The sequence below is a fragment of the Castor canadensis genome, chromosome 10 (genome assembly GCF_047511655.1).
Source record: "Castor canadensis chromosome 10, mCasCan1.hap1v2, whole genome shotgun sequence".
NCBI classification, from domain to species: Eukaryota; Metazoa; Chordata; class Mammalia; order Rodentia; family Castoridae; genus Castor; species Castor canadensis.
Genome location: NC_133395.1, coordinates 102,636,262 through 102,655,414, shown reverse-complemented (window position 1 = coordinate 102,655,414; position 19,153 = coordinate 102,636,262). Strand labels below are relative to the sequence as shown.

Here is a 19,153-nt window from a genome sequence, read left to right as displayed (position 1 = left end):
CACTCTCAGCCTTTAGGGTCACTTTGGGGAGTTAAGTAGTAAATGGACTTTTCATTAGATTCTCTCCCAGAATTCAAAGTTTATCCTAAAAAACTGATTTAAAAGAATCTCAATGTTGCATTATCAAGCAGGTAAAGCCTTATGAATTGGTGCTAATTTAGAAAAAAAAAAAAAAAGACCAGTTTCCATGGCTGAGCTTTGGGAATGAAAGAATGTACTTAAAGTTAAATAGTTTTATTGATTTCTAATCAAGCCCAGAGCGGCTCTTTCATGAGAGAGTCTGCAAGTCCCCTAATGGCCAGGACTTGTAATTAGCTTGGAGAAATTGTTGAAGATGTTATTTTCATAGCTGTAAGGGCAACCTTTAGCTCAGTGTTTGTTTAAGAACTGCAAGATTCAGACCTAAGGGAAGATGTTACATACCTCACTTCTAAATAACAGTGCTGCAGATAAAGGCCTTGGGACCTCAGAAGTGACCTTATTTCTTACTTTTGTTGAGGTAATGTCACCATCTCAACATTTTTAGCAGGTTCTCCTGTGTTTCTTAATTTCATGTACAAAAGTGGGGAATTTGCTTGAGAAATCTCCAAGGGAAAAGGAACACTTCTTGGTGTGAACTGAACTCACATGTTAATTTGGGGGATTTAACTAAACATGTCATCAAAAAATAATTATAAAAATCATTCCCTGATTTAAAACACATCTTCCTTTATAAAACATTAGCTGAATACTGAATACAGCACTGGTTAAACTTTTTTATGCTTATGATATATTTTATTTTCCAGGCTAAGCTGATGAACTAAAAGATATTTTCCATACAGCTTAATTTTGTTGATGGAGAGTGTAAGGAGGCAGGTTTAGGCTGCCTTTGGGCAGGTAAGCAGACTAGTATGTTGTCATTCATCTCCTGAAGAAAGGTCTGCAGAGAACAAAATTACCTGGTGGATGGACCAGAGTCTACTTACTGCAGGCTTGGCCAACGCCACTTGGGAAAAATTTCAGGACATAATTGAATGTAAGTAGCCTCAAAAGTATATCCTAATGGAACCCTTAAAAATGGCATATTCATGCAGATTAACTGGGGATGGAGCCCATAGAAGATCAAACCCTGCCTCCACAAACATTGTAAATAAAGTGGGAAGAAAAAAATATTTATTGGGATGCTCACATATTTAAAAAACATATGCTTTTTAAAACCCAAAGTAAAAGTTTTACTAATTTCATCTTATTCTCTTTTGTTTTAAAAACACTTGAAGCGGTAAAGAAACCAGACATCACACTCTTGTAAAATTTCCTTTAGTTACTTATGGTTTGGGGGGGAACACCCTCAGATCTTGAACATGTCAAAAATGAAAAGGACCCCTGGATGGTCTCAGGCTATGTATGTTAGAATCTGGTTTAAATTTGGACTTGAATTTAACATTGAGTTCCAGTGGAGTCCTGGGAAGAGATCTGAGCTGGGCAGAGGTCTGGGTGCTGGGGACCTGGGCACTTACCTTGCAACCTTCACAGGTGATACAGCGGTAGTGATACCCCGTGGCCTTGTCACCACACACTACGCAGAGCTCGTCTTTGTCTAAGTAGCTGGGAATGTACCCTGAGAAGGAGGGGCAAAGAGGAAGATTAGAAAACAATACCAGGTGAAAAATCAAAGATACACCAGAGCTAAGTTCTCTAGCCAGAGGCAAGACTGGTTTGCTAAGAAGAGGCTAAAAACAGAGAAGACTTAATGAAACCAAAAACTAAGTGTCAGACATATTTGGAGCAATAGAGTGACATCAGCTCAGGATTTCCCCATGCCAGAAACACAGTTGAGATCTGTGTGCTGTGCTGTTAGACCCATGAATCAAGTTGGGAGGTCAGGATTTAAGACCCCCGGAACACTGAATTCTGGACAACACAATCTTGAAAGAGAGGTTTATTTCAGAACTTGTTCTCAAAATTGATCCACGTTAGAGTCAAGGCACCATGCAGTGAATTCAGAAACTTTCATGGCTCCAGACCTTGGGAAATCTTGAAGAAACTGGTCTTGGGGCTTTGACCTCTCTCAGGGTCCACTGGAAGTTACAGGGCAGAGACAGGAACCCAGAACTCTTACCATCAAGTGCCCAGGATAAGTTATGCCAGTCATCTTGTAAAAATAGAGAGTTTTAGTAGAATGAAAAAGGCCATCTAAAATTTTTTGGTAAACTTGTGATATTATAATATACAACCCAACACTACTAGGGTAGTGTAAAATAATTGCAGTTCCATTGATTAAGGAAAGAAAATTCAACCACCATAACTCCTTTTCAGCTTTTTATTTGGGCACACTGGGTCTTGATCTTGGGGTCTGGCACTTGTTAGGCAGGTGCTCTACCACTTGAGCACAATAAGTTCTTTTGTTAGTGTGCCCTTTGTTTGTTACTTTAAACCACCAAAGTTTACAAACAAAAACATGAGCCACCTGCTCCCACATGTTCTCTTGGAAAGTCTTTGACTAAGTAAACTTTTCTTAGTTTTAGTGAAGATTAGTTAGGTTGAAATGACCAATGACTTACTGTATTCCATTTTCATAGACTTTTTAAATTATAACTTTTTTATTAGAATATATTCATTATACATGGAGGGGGATTCATGATGACAATTCTGATTAGGTTTATACTGTAGATTGGTTAGATCACCCCCACCATCTCCCCCCCCCACCTTCCTGCCCCACTTAAAGCAATAGCAAGAGGTTTCTTTGTTCTATTTCATGTAAGTATATGAAGTCCATCAACCATATTCCCTCACCTTAATCTCCTTCATTCACCCTCCCCCTTCCTACTAGTAGTCCCCCCACTATACATGTTTTTTAGTCCTGTCTTTCATTATTAATACTTAAGTTGATGTTCAAAGGGGATTCTCAATGTATCCCCACTGTGGGTGTACTCAGGCCTTCCCGCTTGCTAGACAGGTGCCCTAGCAGTTGAGCCACAGCTCCAGACCTTTTTCGCTTTGTTTTCATAAACATGTTATTTATTTTTTTCCCTTTATCTATTCATTGTTCAATATATTTTTCTTTTTTTCATTTATTCATATGTGTATACAATGTTTGGGTCATTTCTCCCCCCTACCCCCTGCCCCCTTCCTCCCCCCATTCCCTCCCTCTCCCCCGCTACCCCCTCGCTTCCAGGCAGAAACTGTTTTGCCCCATCTCTAATTTTTTGAAGAGAGAGTATAAACAATAAGAAGGACAAAGCATTTTTGCTAGTTGAGATAGAGATAGCTATACAGGGAGATTCCTAGCATTGCTTCCATGTACAAATGTGTTACATCCTAAGTTCATAAACATTTTATTAACCAAGTTAATGAATGAAGGCCCCACTTTCCAGAAAATAAAAGCCATGAAGAAAACAGAAGGAAAAGGAATCATTTTCATAATTTCTTAGAAATTACTTTGCTGAAACTTTAATTTAGGAAAATGTGACTCCTTGGGAGGCAGATAATTGACCTCAAAATAAGATTTGGTAATGTACATTTTTAAATATCACAGTTTTTCTTAGTTTACTTTTGCATCAGGCAAGCCATGATTCATCTGTTGAATTCATTACAAGATTTCCAAAATCCTCATCAGGCACTTTTAAAAAGAGAATTCTGGGCAGGGTTTGGGCAGGACAAAAGGGAATTGAAATGATTTGTGTGTTCACTCAATCACTCATCTATTCATGAACTTTTTTTTAGCAGGTACTATGTGATAAGCATTATGGTTGGTGCTGAGAACATGAAAATGAATGAAGTACTTTTCCTTTGGGAAGTGTGCAAGTCCCTCGTACTAGTTTTCCAGCTCTGGTCATTGCTCTGTGAGAGAAAGAGGTGGAAAAAAAGGAAAGGACATGAATGAAGTTGAGTGTGATCGCAGAGAAGTGCAAGACAACAGCCTCAGTGAGATTCCAATTCAGTCACTAGGATGGTTTTCGCAAAAATGACAGACAACAAGTGGTGGAAAGGATGTGTGCTCAGGGGTTTGTGTGGCAGATAAACACCTACTTACAAAGCACAAGGAAAGTTTTAACCAACGGAGTAACCCAGTTACTAAAATGAGCGTCTTCCTGGTAAAAGCAGATAGACCTTGACCTCTATACTTCTGAACTGTGTACAACTGATTCAGAAAGACTTTTGAATCCTTGGTATCACATGTAGACTGCAGAGATAAAGGAGGAAGAGGTGAAGATCATTTCCCTCTAATCTCATGTGTAGGAACCAACTGTGATACAGTGGGATACGGTGCCGTGGCCTGGGGACACACCTTAGGAAAGTCACAACGTGGTATCTGGGAGCATTAGCCAGAGTTGGGAAGATACAGGTAATTTACCATCACCTCCCCATTCCTTGTCCTCACCACCTTTGCTGCCCTTAGCTTTTGGAGTTGGCAGTAAAACACAGAAGATTTTCTTCTTTCTGTGGTTGAACAATTTATTTGAATGTTTGACCTGTAATGGTTCTTGCAAACCCTGGAATCCAAATCTCATTCAGTCAGAGATTAGAATGGTCTCTTTCCATATTCTGACTGCTAGAGGATAAATGATTTGTTTTACTCTCATTTCCCCTAGAATATTTTCTAGGTGGGTGGAGGTGATTGGATGTCTTTAGTTAAATCCAGCCTTCTGCAGCAACACATACTTGAGGCAGAAGCAGCTGCTTACATGATTGTACTAGTGCGCTCCACCTATCCCTTTCTTTTCTCTGCAATATCACCTCTGAGCCATTTTAGTTATCTAAAACAGTCACCACAAGTAATGATCCATCAGTCCTTATGCCTGCACCCATTATTCATCATGAAGTAGCTTCTACCAGGGAAGAATGTCCCCCACATAGTGATCAGGTAGGAGCGGGTTCTCTTTAGGGTACCAATAACATCGCACACCTCTGGAGAACTTCGCCAGTTTTTGCTGTTTTATTTCAGGGTCTCCATCTTTTCACTTTTTCACACTCACAAAAGAGTCACATGCCAGTCAATATGCCCACCAAGGAAATGCATGTGTCACAGTTCTATTGCCAAGTGGGGACACTCTGGGTGTCGTCATGCCAGGTAGGTCTGTCTAGAAACAGATGTGAGAGGCAACCCTGAAGCTACATTGTTCATCTGAAGAACTGTACAGGCAAGTTGTCCCAGGGAACTGGTAGAGAAACCTGGCTAATAGTACTTTCCCCTCAGAACAACTAAGACCCATGACAACATATGATGAAGGACAATAAATTGTCACCAGCTCCCTATTTGCTCATAAGCATTACTTTTCAGACGAAGACTGATGCTGCCATTTTATCAAGCATATTTTTATGAAAGCAAACTGCATCTGCTTGCCCAAAAAATGACCTTGAGATTTTGTTTTTTAGTGGATATTTAGTAATGTTGAGTTAGTTGTGAAGTATCCACTTGCATATAAAATAGGCTGAGGCCAGGTGTGGTGATACATGCCTATAATCCCAGCTACTTGGGAGGAAGAAGTAGGAAGACCGGGGTTCAAGGCCAGCCCAGGCAAAAGCACAAGATCCTATCTAAGAAACAAGCTAAAAACAGAAAGGAACTAAGAGTGTGGTTCAAGTGTGCAAGGTCCTGAGTTCAAGCCCCCGTACCATAAAATATTATTAACTTTTTAAAAATCTGTTTTGGTAACAGCTTTATTAAGATATAATTCACATACTATTCAGTTCAATGACTTTTAATATATTCACAGAATTGTGATTCCATCACCACTATCAGTCTTAGAACATTTTCATCATCCCCAAAAGAAACTCTATAAGTTTAGCCATCACCCTCATCCCTGTCGTCTCCTCTATCCCTTCTGCCCTAGGCAACCACTAATATAGTCTCTGATTTGTCTATTCTGGACATTTCATACAAATGGGATTGTACAATACGTGATCTTTTGTGACTGGCTTTCACTTAGAGTGTTTTCAAGGTTCATCCATGTTGCAACTAACACTGATTTAAAAAATGGATTCTCAGAGAGATTTGAGGTATAGAAGGGGAAAGTTTCGTGCCTTTGCACCAGAAATCATGCCACAGATGGTAACTGGCTTCTTGGTTTACACTAGATCTAATGCTTTCTGTGTTGGGAAAAGTCAGAAGGCTGGCTAGTTTAATTTTTTTGAGTGAATGACAATAGCAGGGCAGGTCCCAGGAGGAGAACCCCTGGTACTTCTTGTTATCCTGCCAGACACACAGCCTTGAGGAAATACAATAGAAAGCAGATGAATCTTGCCAGTCAATCTAAAGCACAGGGTGTGACCTGGGAAGAAGGAGAGCGAGCTGAGTTTGGAGACCTTTCCACCACAGCTTAATCCTGCCTTGGGTGTAGACTACCTACCCAACAGAACCAGTCCTGGTGTCTTAGGGAGCGGTTGTTACCCATGGTGAAAAGTCCAGGGCAGGTCAGAGAAGTACAGATGCAGCTGGATGCTAACTGTCTATCTGGAAAACTGCAAGTGCACGTTGCCTTAGGTAACTCTGAAGAGGCCTGGTTAATAACCTCAGAAAACAGTTCAGATGAGTTCTGACCCATCCTGTAGAATTATTAGCTCAGAGCCGGCGTTCTTGGGTGGGGTCCCTGGGTGGGCTGGGACAGGACATAGGATGAGACTATATGTTAGTTCTTCTGAAGAAGCTAACCCATTAGTGTGCTTAGTTACCCTTCCAATTTTATAGTGAACTTCCTCAGCTCATTCCACAGCTCAGACCCTTCTGATTTAAGCTTTTCCAGTAATGGAACCTTCTTCCCTTTCCCAATTCTTTACCTACTTAAAACCTCGGATGGTTTAGCCTTTTCCCAGCATGCTAATCCTGATTCCTTTTACATTTAATGCTTGGTATTAGGAATCAGGTTTTGCATCATGTTAATCTTTAATCCTCTGAAAAACACTACACCAATTAATTAAACCATTCAGCCGTCCGTCTATTAATTTAGCAAACATGTATGTGTCTACTGTGTGTAAATCCCTAAGCACAGACTTGAACCAGCATTGACTTAGTGGTCCCCACTTCATAAAACCCTCCTCAGAACAGCCACTGTCACCCTTCCTTTCCCACCACCCTTCTTGGGGCACTGAGCATCTTTTCCTTACACTTTGTCCTCTGGCTGGGTGAAGCCTCAGTGCTGGGGGACAGCAGACACCTGGAGTACAAGGTTTCAACCTCTCACGCATTGGGAGTAGAGTAGGGAGGGGAAGTAGGAGGACCAGGTCAGAGATAATTCCTGAAAGGGGGATGAGGACATGATGACAAGGGCCTCTGGATTCCCATCTGAGGTTCTTGGACAGAAAAAAGAACACAGCATTTTTGTATTGTTTCTTCTGATTCAAGAATTACTGAAATCAGTCAGATGCAGTGGCTCATGCCTGCAAATCCAGCTACTCAAGAGGCAGAAATTGGGAGGATTGTGGTTCAAGGCTAGCCCTGGAAAAAATTTAGAGAGATCTCATCTCAATTAATAGCTGGGGGTGGTGGCACACACTTGTCATCCAGCTATGAGAGGAAGCACAAATAGGAGGAGTGTGGTCTGGGTTGGCCTGGGCAAAACGTGAGGGCCTATTTGAAAAATAACCAGGGCAAGAAGGGATGGTGACAGTAGCTCAAGCAGTAGAGTGCCTGGCTAGCAAGCACAACGTTCTGAGTTCAAGCCCCATATCACCCTCTCTAGAAAAAAAAAAGAATTTATGAAACTATAACAGATTTAGTAATTTGGGGGGCCAGGCTTGAGTTAAGCACAGGAAGTCCTAACTAAGCTTCCATCTCCCTGGACCTGTAGACTCAGCTTTTTAGTAGCTGATGTAGCCTTCCAATTTGCAATTAGAGTGAAAACACTTGAAGATGGAAATCACTAAGAAAGAAAATAGGTTGACATAATGATATTTTAATCAAAGGGCATATGCACTGGCAATCTACAATGTTTGGCTCACAGAGTATTTTTTAAAAATCTTAGCATTCTTGCTTCATATGAAAAATTGGGTGGTCTGACAAAACTCATCACAAATTCTCACAGGGCATCAACCAGGTGAACTGAGAATGGGCAGATAGATTAGACAGAATAAAGAAGTGTCTTTCCTAGTTCTCCACAGTCTGCACTATGCTCTACCATGCCTCAACTCTGACCTCAGCTGCCATTGATCTTTGGTCTTATAGTATGTTGTTTTAAAAGTAAAGAAATTTTTCACGGAATTTTTATCTTCATCAAAAGTGAGGAGACAAGAAAAATGAAGTGAAATGAACATATTTCCTTAAGAGTGGGAGAAATATTCTTATCATGTAGCATATAAACATTGAATGTCTTAGTTGAAATTTTTAAATTAAGCAGCCATTATCAAATAATACTGCTGGTCTCTCATTATCTCATTACTAGCTCTCTGGTACTCCTAAGCACAGAAATCTTAGACCCATGGCACTAACAAGATCATTTCCTGTTTTGAAAGAGGGAAGAACCCAGGTGACAGTGGTCCCTGCCTGTAATCCTAGCTACTCAGGTGACAGAGATCAGGAGGATTGCCTTCCAATCTGCAAATAGTTTGTGAGACCCTATCTCGAAAAAAAGCCATCACAAAAATGGACTGTTGGTAGTAGTCACTTCTGATTTTGCTCACACATTTGTACTCACAGTTATTTCATTTCTTGCATACTTGAGAAAATGGCATGCCTTTTAAATCTGAAAATCTATTCAGATCAGGGTGCAAGGCTGTAGCCTTCAAAATTCAGGTTGTCAATTCTTTGACTGTGCATTTGTCTCGAGATAACACCGCTGGTGTTGTAAGCTACACAGATCTCCCTGAAGTCATGGTGCACATGCACTTTAGAGTGGGAGGTAATGAGCTTGTATCCTCGTGGTACTTAGGAACCAGACAGATTTGATATAAAAAGCATACAAGATGGGGCAAACCCAAGCTCAAGCTATGGAAATGATCTATGACATATGTGTCAGTATTGGGTTGCATGAATGTATGTGTATGGAAAATTGGGGAAGGATTTCATGCAATCAAAAGATCCTTTACAAAATGTTCTTGACTTCAGATAGTCTCTAAAGATTGACTTCTTCATTGCTAATGCAATGGTTCTCAACTGGAGGTGATTTTGCCACACAGGGGACGTTTGGCAGAGTTTGGAGAAAGTTTTGCTTCCCACAACTAAGGAGAGGTATGTTACCGGCATCCAGTGATCCGAGGCCAGTGACCCCCTACATCCTGCAAAGCACAGGACAGCAACCAAAACATTTGGTGGCTGGCCTCAAATGTCAGCAATGCCAAGTTGGGAATCCCTAGTTTGATATATTTTATGTATAACTTTTTATAAAATGATTTATACAAATGATTCAGAGGCACTGTATAAAAGAAGGGAAACCTGTTGTTGGAGGAAGGGAGTGAGAATGAGGAAGGGAACGTGGTGCTGGTTAAATAGAAGAGGCTTGTGAGCTATGAGATGAGTTAATGACCTGAAGTGACACAGGCTGAAGACTGCAGGGCAGCATGCCAGGGTGTGCCTGGCAGTGGGTGCAAATGAAAGAAAGCATCATTGATTGGTTGAGGGATGGGGCTAGGGGGACCCACCGAGAGTGGGGCCAAGATTTCTGGAACAGAGGGCATGAGTAGAAGCACAAAGCCAGACTCAAAATGGAGAGAAGAGTTGCTGGAGCACTTTGAGTAAGAGCCCTGTCATGGGGCACAGGACGCAGAATCACACTGAGCAGCTGGAAGCAGAAGACAGGACGGTGTATGGGAGGAATCTGCAGATGAAGACATGTGGTCATGACTGGAAAAGCACATTCTGGAGTCTTCAGGAGAACCCAGTGCAGCTCTAAAGCAGCCAGTACCTAGGGATCTAAGAAGAGGATGGTACAAAGGACAGTGCATGGGAGCTCAGCTGTGGTGAGGCTCTGGAGACAGGAAGAATACAGGTATCAGGTGGTACTGGCCAGAAAATGGGGTCTTAAAAGCTGGACCACAGAATGGTAGAATGGAAGACAGCTTGACCTCAGGCTGAATATATCTGAGGTGCTGGGAGCTAAGCAAAGAGCTTTGACCTTGGCTATGAAGCACTATTTATGGAGAGATGCAAGGTGATAGAGGTGCACCCTGTGTATAGGAAATTAGTAGTGTCACTTGTCCATCCCAAGCCTGCCAGGCATTTGACTTCTATTACTCATAGTGCCTTGAACGCCTACCATCTGCTTTCATGGTAAGGCATGGCAATGCACACTTCAGAATGGGGTGAGGCTGCAGTGAGATCTCTGAAGGACTTGACTTTGACAAAACCTAATGTGCCTAAGGAAAGTAAAGCATGAGAGTCTGCTCACTCATTTTTCTGTGCTTGAAGTTGTTTTGGAAACTATCGTTGCTCCTTACTGAGCTTCCATTTTCGTGTGCTGAGATGCACTTTCATTTAATCATGTGAACAGAAATGTGTTCAGTGTTTTTTAAAGAATGGTGGTATCATTTTCTGGAGTAGTATTGTCTCTTAATAGGATATGGATGGCAGTGCCTAATGTAAAAGGCAAACTTTACTTCAGCATCCGTAGAAAAGTCTGCAATCATATTAACCACTTCAGCAGTTACATTTTGAAGAGATGATGTCTGTACCCACTCAGCAGTTCACTGGGAGCACTGATTACATCTGTGTGTCAGTTAAGCAAGTTCAACTGGAGGGAAGAGGCAGGATGAGAGAGGGGAAAAAAGAGGAAGAGAGGGAGAGCCCTGGAGGGGAAGGAGGGGGAGAGAGAGAAGAAGGAAGGAAGAAAGAAGGGAGGCAGAGTCTGGGGAAGAAAAACTAAAATAATGTGATCATCTTACATTCAAGTTTCTGGTTGCAAGCTATTCTTGTAACGGAATTCATGAATCATCCTTTTTGTTTCCTGTCCTGCCTTCTTTTCCTGAGACTGGGAGTGACTGTAGCATTTAACAGTACCTGTTGGGTGTTGGCGAGGATGCGGGAAAAAGGAACCCTCTTACACTGTTGGTGGGAATGTAAACTAGTACAACACTCTGGATAAAAATTTGGATGCTACTTAAAAGGCTAAACATTGACCTACCATTTGATCCAGCAATACCACTCTTGGGGATATACCCAAAAGACTGTGACACAGGTTACTCCAGAGGCACCTGCACGTCCATGTTTATTGCGGCACTATTCACAATAGCCAAGTTATGGAAATAGCCAAGATGCCCCACTACTGACAAATGGATCAAGAAAATGTGGTATTTATACACAATGGAATTTTATGCAGCCATGAAGAAGAACGAAATGTTATCATTCGTTGGTAAATGGGTGGAATTGGAGAACATCATTCTGAGTGAGGTTAGCCTGGCCCAAAAGACCAAAAATCGTATGTTCTCCCTCATATGCGGACATTAGATCAAGGGCAAACACAACAAGGGGATTGGACTTTGAGCACATGATAAAAGCGAAAGCACACAAGGGAGGGGTGAGGATAGGTAAGACACCCAAAAAATTAGCTAGCATTTGTTGCCCTCAACGCAGAGAAACTAAAGCAGATACCTTAAAAGCAACTGAGGCCTATAGGAGAAGGGGACCAGGGACTAGAGAAAAGGTTAGATCAAAAAGAATTAACTTAGAGGGTAACACACATGCACAGGAAATTAATGTGAGTCAACTCCCTGTATAGCTATCCTTATCTCAACTAGCAAAAATACTTGTTCCTTCCTATTATTGCTTATACTCTCTCTTCAACAAAATTAGAGACAAGGGCAAAATAGTTTCTGCCGGGTATAGAGGGGGTGGGGGGGGAGGGGGAGGGGGCGGAGTGGGTGGTAAGGGAGGGGGTGGGGGCAGGGGGGAGAAATGACCCAAGCATTGTATGCACATATGAATAATAAAACAATAAAAATTTAAAAAATAACCAGTACCTGTTGATCATGTCACTTTTTCGGTGGGGCAGATTTTGGAGCCCCTCCAACCCCAACTCTATTGTATACCAATCCTTTCTTAACTTAAGAAGAGGTCAAAAAATGCTAATGAGATATTCTATCCTTTGGAGTCTTAAGTCTTCTTTTTAATCCAATCCTCTTGATATGGGTCACTTCAAACAACTCCTGATTTGCCATTTAATTTCCATTTCTAATGTCACATGGAGTTAACAGAATATGAAAAAAAGCCTAAATCCTGACTTGGAGACAGAGCATCAATAAAAGTGGATTCACAAAGTACAGTTCTATATGGGATTTTTGCTTTACTTATTAAGTTTTCTTTCTGTAGAACTAACACTGTGACCTGTAGAGCAAGAACACTTATAATTAAAAAGAAGAACAAAACAGAACAGACACACCCATCTCCTTGATCATGGCTCAAAACCTGGAAATTCTTAATCTTTTGGACTGATAACCAACTCTGATGCAAACACTACAGCAAACTTCTGAACATGCAGTTCCTATAAAGATGGCGTGCTGAAGGTCATGCAATGAACTCTGTGAAGGAGAGCTGCCCAGCGCAGACTCCTGGGAAAGATTCTGTGTAAGTGGACCAAGAGGCTGACTGGCAAAGCTGCCTTCAGTGCAGCCAGAAGCAAGTTGTTTTAGGACTTTAGAACACAATAGGAATTTCTGCTGGAAATAGCCAGCCAAAACATAAAAGAAAAAAGTGATGTTAATTTTTAACTACCCAAACTACATGCCCAAAGGAGAAGGCACAAAGTCCTGGCTGCCAGTTCTCCTCCATCTGATTTTCCCTCATTCCTCTGAATGGGTGTGGGTCCAGAAGTGTGTAATTAGACCTGGCTGTGATGACTGGTTTGAACAAAACACTTTATAACTGTATCACTTGGAAGATAGTTAATAAAGAAGCCATGCCGCCTTGTGAGTGACTGGTAGGGTTCCTTTTATTTGTCCTTAATTTTTTTGTTTGTTTGTTTGTGTTCTTAACTTTTTAAAATAAAAATTTATGTTCTTGCCAGGTATGGTGGCACACACTTCAATCCCAGTAACTTGAGAGAGAAAAGGTCATCAGCTGGAGGCCAATCTGAGCTAAATAAGACAGTGAGGCCCTATCACAAAAAACCAAAACAACATCTTTTTGTTTTCTCATATTCCTTAGGAAAAATCAGACAATATATATTCTGCATTGTAGCTTTGCTCAATGTGAAAATTACATTGACATCCACCCCTAATTCCTGTAGTTTTACTTTGAATGGAATTCATGGAGCTGAAGTCAGACTCTTCCTTGGTTCATGTTCTCAGTGCCTTGGGAGTTTGAAAACATCTTTTTGTTCTTGGCTACAAATGCAAAAACGTGAACAATGCAAAGAAAACTAAAAGTCACTCAAAAGTTGATCCATTAAGTCATCTTTGGTTCCATGATTTACAAGCAGATATTCTCCCGTGCTGGTAAGTCTACCATTCTTATTGCCCCTTTTCATCAATGTGTACCTATCATAACTTTTATAAAAAAAGATTATGGTAACTCTCTACCTATTCAAAAACTCCTATTAAAGGCTAGAGAATAAACTATCTCTTAAAAATAGAAAGTTATGCCAACTGCATTATTGAAGATTATTGTTGCTGTAGTGACACCAATAAAATACAGTATTTATAAATTTCATGAAAACAGATAAAAATCCAATTGGAAAATGAGGCCTGCCCCAGTGAACACCTGTTTTTAGTTTTAATTTTGCCTTAATGACACACTACTTATGTCTTCCAACAACAGCAAAAATCAATAGTGGATCGATCTGGATAAACATGTTTTGTCCTAAGAGACAGTTACCAGCTGGGTTTAGTTTTTCTGGGATTTACTCGAAGACTTATAGCAGTAAGCAATGGTGCATTTAATAATATTTGCTTGCTTTGATTTAGTGAGTTTAGCAGGTGGCAGTGGCCTTTCAATGGCATATGTCTTTGAGAAATTACATCAATATATGCATACGATATGTCTTTTCCTCTAGCTGTTCATTAAATTACTTAGTAAAGAACCCCTAGGTTCATATTTTGTAAGCAAATATTCCTCAGTATCAGTCAGAGAAAACAGAATAAAAAGACAAAAAAGGAAAAGAGCCTGAAAAGTTGTGCAAGATTTTTAAGAACAGTAGAATACCAGAGAGCTAGACAACAATATTTTCTTGTGATCCTGCAACACTTACTAAAGGCATATCCAGGCATGTCTAATGAGGCAGTGTTAATTCCTTCTTTTTTGATAAATTACTTAGGATAATATACACTTTTTACTTAGAGTAAAAATTTAACAAAGATTTTTGTTTTGAAATGTTTATTTGTTTACTTAGCAGGCTACCCTAATCACAGTCACAGTAAGAAAAGCAAATGATAATTTTATAGGACTTCAATGAAATAATCCACATTATGTTTTAAGATTCACTTCATTAATTTCATAGAGAAATTTACCTTTAAGATCAAAGGGCATCATGTTCTTGCAAATTATAGAAACCTGTAAATTTGGTTCTCTATGCAATGACTTATAGATCATACAGAAAAAATGAGTTTGGAGCATATCTGCACAGAATTTAAACTATTTAAAAAGCATTTCTATCTGGCAGATGCTGCTAAGTCCCCTTAGTACTACATTTTATTTTATCTTTTGGTAATATTAGAAATGTTCTATTGATAAGAAATTAAGTATTATGTCTATTAAGATAAATGAATATTACACTTGTTTTAGTATTGGATATTTTAAAAGTTGTTTCACTTGCTTTTATATAGCAAGCTGATTCAACATCATTTTAGAACTGCTACATTTTAGAGACCCATTGTCAAGGTAATATATGTTTCTGTTTGAATTTTGTGCTCTTACTGCTTTATGTGATTATAACTAGCTTCTTTACAGTTTACGTGAATAAATAAATTATATTCAAAAGAACTTTTACAAATCCTAGCGTATCAACATTATAGTACTATCAAAGAAATCACTAAACTACTTGCTAGTTAACTAAAATAAACTTTCAATATTCAGTGCCGAGAAAAAGTGAAAAGAATTTTTGGGTTGCATTTGAACTGGGAAGAATTATCCCTCCATAAATACTACCACACCAAGGGGAAAGCTTTCACATTTTTTTCTTAAGCAGAGAAACCAATAACGGCCACTTTATCTGTCCCTGGATCCAGACATTCCTCATACAGCCTAGAAAACCCGCGCCATCCAGCTTTCATACACGAAGCAAGAAGGCGCTTGGAAATCTTTGTGCTCAACAGAGTCCTTTAATCACCTAGCAACCTCTCCTACTGTTTTTAATTTCCAATTTTCAACATTCAAATTCAAAGATTTGAAGAACCAGATGTGAATGAACTTGAAAACAAAACAGAAATCACACTGGAACTCTGAACAAATTTAAGCAAAATGGTCCCTACCTTTTTTTTGAGAGTATGATGGCGACTGCACTTGAGGAAGAGTAGGCTTTTCTTCAGGGAAATGTTCAGGATGGCTGTATTGATTCAGGGCCATGTCCAAGTCAGAGTCCTTGCTTTTAAACATGTTTCCAGGGTAACTACAGGTAAAAGGCTGGTTCACTGCCCAGGCCTGTTCCATATATATGTTGTTATTGGGCACCGTCTGAGCATCACCACCACTGTAGCCAGGACTGTCTTCCAAATCCGTGTAGCAGTCAGTGGCCTGCATGTAGCAGTTGCTGCTGGCTGCCGGGTGCACTTCATACATTTCTTGCATACAGTAGTTCATTTTGTTATCCTGGTTCAGTTTCTACTTTACATATACACACACTCTACGCACGCATTCACCAGCTCCCAGCGTCCTGTGAGCAGGGGCATGTACACCGGCAAGCATACATACACATGAAAGGACAGAGAATATGAATAACCACATCACCAACCCGGCAACCTAGCCTGCTTCACTTTGGAAGAGCACCTGATGTGCTAAAATCCTTCTCAGACGGAGGTGTCTTTTGAGCTCTCCTGCCATTCAAACACAGTGGAAAGCAGATTTATGACTGTAAAGGTCTTAAGCTGTGCACGCAGCTAATTCCTGGGGAAGATGCAAGGCAGGTAGGAATGGCCTCCACCCAGATAGGGCAGTGACAGAGAGATTGTTCCTATTACTCTGCAGCTGGGAAGAGTCATTTTACACAAGGGTTTCAGCCCCTTTCAACATGATTAGAAAATGATTACTCATTGTTATGTCATTATGGTTGACAACTTAAGCATGAAACATTCTGATGACATCTTAAAGAATATCCTTGGATACACAGACAATCCTAAAATCAATAATCTAGTTTATTAGCATGAACCAGAGAAAATCCAGTAGTAATGAGCCTGATGAAACATTAATCTAGCTGTATAAACATTACTGGATGGTTCTGTTGTTGAATATTGCCAACTGGCTTTTAATAGATCCAACCATCTTCCCATGACACATGGGTCCCACTAGCCACATTTGAAAATGCTGCTGGTGTCAAGTGTTCTATTTGTTCCTTGCCCTGATAATTTTCTACATTGTTAGCACTGATCTACCTAAGACCTAAAACTTGAACTTACTGTCTTTATGCTTGAGAGAGTGTGTTAATGAACCTCCATGATGAATAGCCTTTTCTTATAGCAGTTTTTCTATTCTGTGTGTGCTAAAGAATGCTCACATCTGTAGTGTGTGGACAATTTTGTACATCTGTTTTATTTCCATTCAAATCTGTCTTTGAAATTATTTTCAAGCTTTAGTGTGATTTAAGTAGTATTCCCACTGTGGCATTTGAAAATAGTGATCCAAAAGGGATTTTTATAAGAATCATCACATCTTTTAACTAAGAAGATTACAAATATCAAATTAGACTGTCAACACTTCTAAGATGATTATTAATGATGTTTTCTCTCTGTGGATGGTGGCTAGTGTGTGTGTGTGTGTGGGTACACTCATGGGTCCTAGATGGTGACATCAGTTCCTTCTCTTTCTCCTGGTAAATTCAATGTACAAAGACAGGTGAACCATCTTGTGTGGTCCTTGAGTGATGAGATTTTTTATAAATGTAATAAAGGGGCCATTGACTTAGCAAATAAGCAAAAGAGGAGTTGAAATGAGAGAGGAGAACCAATGGGACCCATGTGGGAAGTTTAATAGTAAGACTCCCAGACAACTTGGTAAGGTGGCACACAACTATATTCCCAGCATTTGGGAGGCTGAGGCAGGAAACTTGTGGGTTCTAGGCTAGCTCAGGCTACACAGAAAGATCCTGTCCAAAAACAAAAAGTGTACCCAGGATACTGGAACTGAGCTATAAAACAAGGAAAGGAATGGTCTAAATGATATATTTGAACTTGGAAAATGAGTTGAAACATCCTATGAAGCATTAAAGTTTCTATAGGAAATAAAGAATACAGCTAACATTTCAACAGTCTTTTTACACTCTCATTACTCTTAAAACAAAGATTTATTTGCAAGTGTTTTTAAGAACACATACACACAACGTTACAATTAACATTTTTCCCTACTGAAAATGTCAAAACATTGTATTGGAAGCAATGACTATTTTCAGCAAACCCCAGGAGAAAGGATCCAGGCCTTATGTTTTTTTTGTCTGATCTCATTTATTTATCTCAAATTCCCCAAAACTAATCTGAAAATTAACCTTTCAATAAAGCAGTTTTCTTTCCTGGCAGCCACACTCTCTCTAAGGCCTCCTTTTCTGGTTGCGAGCTGGATGTGGAATCCATCTGATTTTGCAGTTTTGCCCAGAGCGTGTTCTGGCGTCCTCCCTGTTTCACCAAAGGCACAAATCCAAGCCATTTCTTGCTTTTCATCACTAACGATATCAACTAAAACCAGAACCTCAACTTGCATTCCAAAGGAACGCTTAGAAACAATTTTCACAAGTCTCAAAATATGCTTGAAAAATCTTAGTGCTCTCTTCCCTGGACTGGGATATACATACTGCTCAGAAAAGAGGGAGAGGACCGCTCCTGAAATTTTTCTCTCTTTTCCACTAGGCATTTTCACTGAGTCTAAAAAAGACTGAATTCTCTCCAAGATGTTTGACTAGGAAAAGAGAACTCTCTTCCTCATTAACTTCTACCTTTTGGAGAAAACAGAACAAGACTCTCTGAAATGGCCTCCTCACACCTTGAGAATACCCCAACTTGTAATGCATGCTCAGAACGCTCAAAGCTGCAAGCTGAAAGTGGGGTTTAACACTCCTACTGAATGGCAAGTAGGATCCCTCACGCCCCTATGGACATGATCACATCTGTTACGTGATGGCTGTGCACGCTTCTTTCTAAGTCTATAAAGCCATCTGAACAGATATATGTCACCACTGAGCTGAGCTTCAGCAAGACTGTTGTCTGATTTCCTTGACTGACTGCTCTAAGTTAGTTATTTAAAGAGAAGCCTAGTAGTGCCTCAAACTGCCTTAAATAAACTCAGAAACTCAGGGTTTTAATAATGCTCATTAGAAGCATTTCAGTCTATAAATAAAGTCATTTATTATTTAAATGCATCTTTTTCTATGGCTGGAAGGAAATAGCTTAAGAGGACAAGACTAACCACCTACGTTTGAAAAACATCACAGGTAAGCAACAAGCCCTCAAGGTCTCTGAAGGAGGAAAAGTGTCTCTCTCACATCTCTGTTTTCCTTTATTTTCAGCTATATTCAAAATACCTGAAAAACTTTAAAAAGAAATACTGATACATATGTGTCATAATCAGAAAAAAATTTAAAGCTCCCCAAGTTACTTGCATAAGCAGCATTTTTTTTTTTTTTTGCATCACTGGGGTTTGAACTCAGGGCCTACACCTTGAGCCACTTTACAAGCCCTTTTTTTGTTAAGGGTTTTTTTGAGACAGGGTCTCTCAAACTGTTTGTCCAGGGTGGTTTCGAGCCATGATCTTCCTGATCTCAGCCTCCTGAGAAACTAGGATTGTAGGCATGATCCACCAACGCCTGGCTAAGCAGAAAAATTTGAGAACCCCTGTTCTACTGATCCCAACCCCTTCACCATGGACCAGGTCATCCAGCAATCTTATTCCTTTTCTTCATTTGCAGTTTCACTGTGTATTTCCTTTAGTTCTTAACAATTTACCCTTCTTGGACTGGAGGTGTGACTCAAATGGCAGAGTGCCTGCTTTGCGAGCACGAAGCCCTGAGTTCAAAGCCCAGGCTCATCAAAAAACAAAACAAAAATTTATCCTTCTTACCTCAACCTGACTTCATCTTCCTTGAGTCACCTAGCCAGTTCAAGGAGACACACCAGG

The 19,153-nt window shown here is 40.1% G+C and overlaps 1 protein-coding gene across 16 annotated transcripts in view; it reads right to left on the bottom strand.

The window, feature by feature from the left end:
• Thrb (thyroid hormone receptor beta) overlaps positions 1-19,153 on the bottom strand; it is a 407,107-nt gene that overhangs the window by 32,750 nt on the left and 355,204 nt on the right. For 15 of the 16 annotated variants that reach the window (XM_074043809.1, XM_074043798.1, XM_074043802.1 and 12 more), the window contains one exon: positions 1,497-1,597. In XM_074043809.1, the coding sequence (XP_073899910.1) occupies positions 1,497-1,597 (101 nt within the window). Of the gene's footprint in view, positions 1-1,496; positions 1,598-15,309; positions 18,290-19,153 lie in introns of those variants that run through there. The other variant, XM_020161499.2, reaches the window with a different exon arrangement.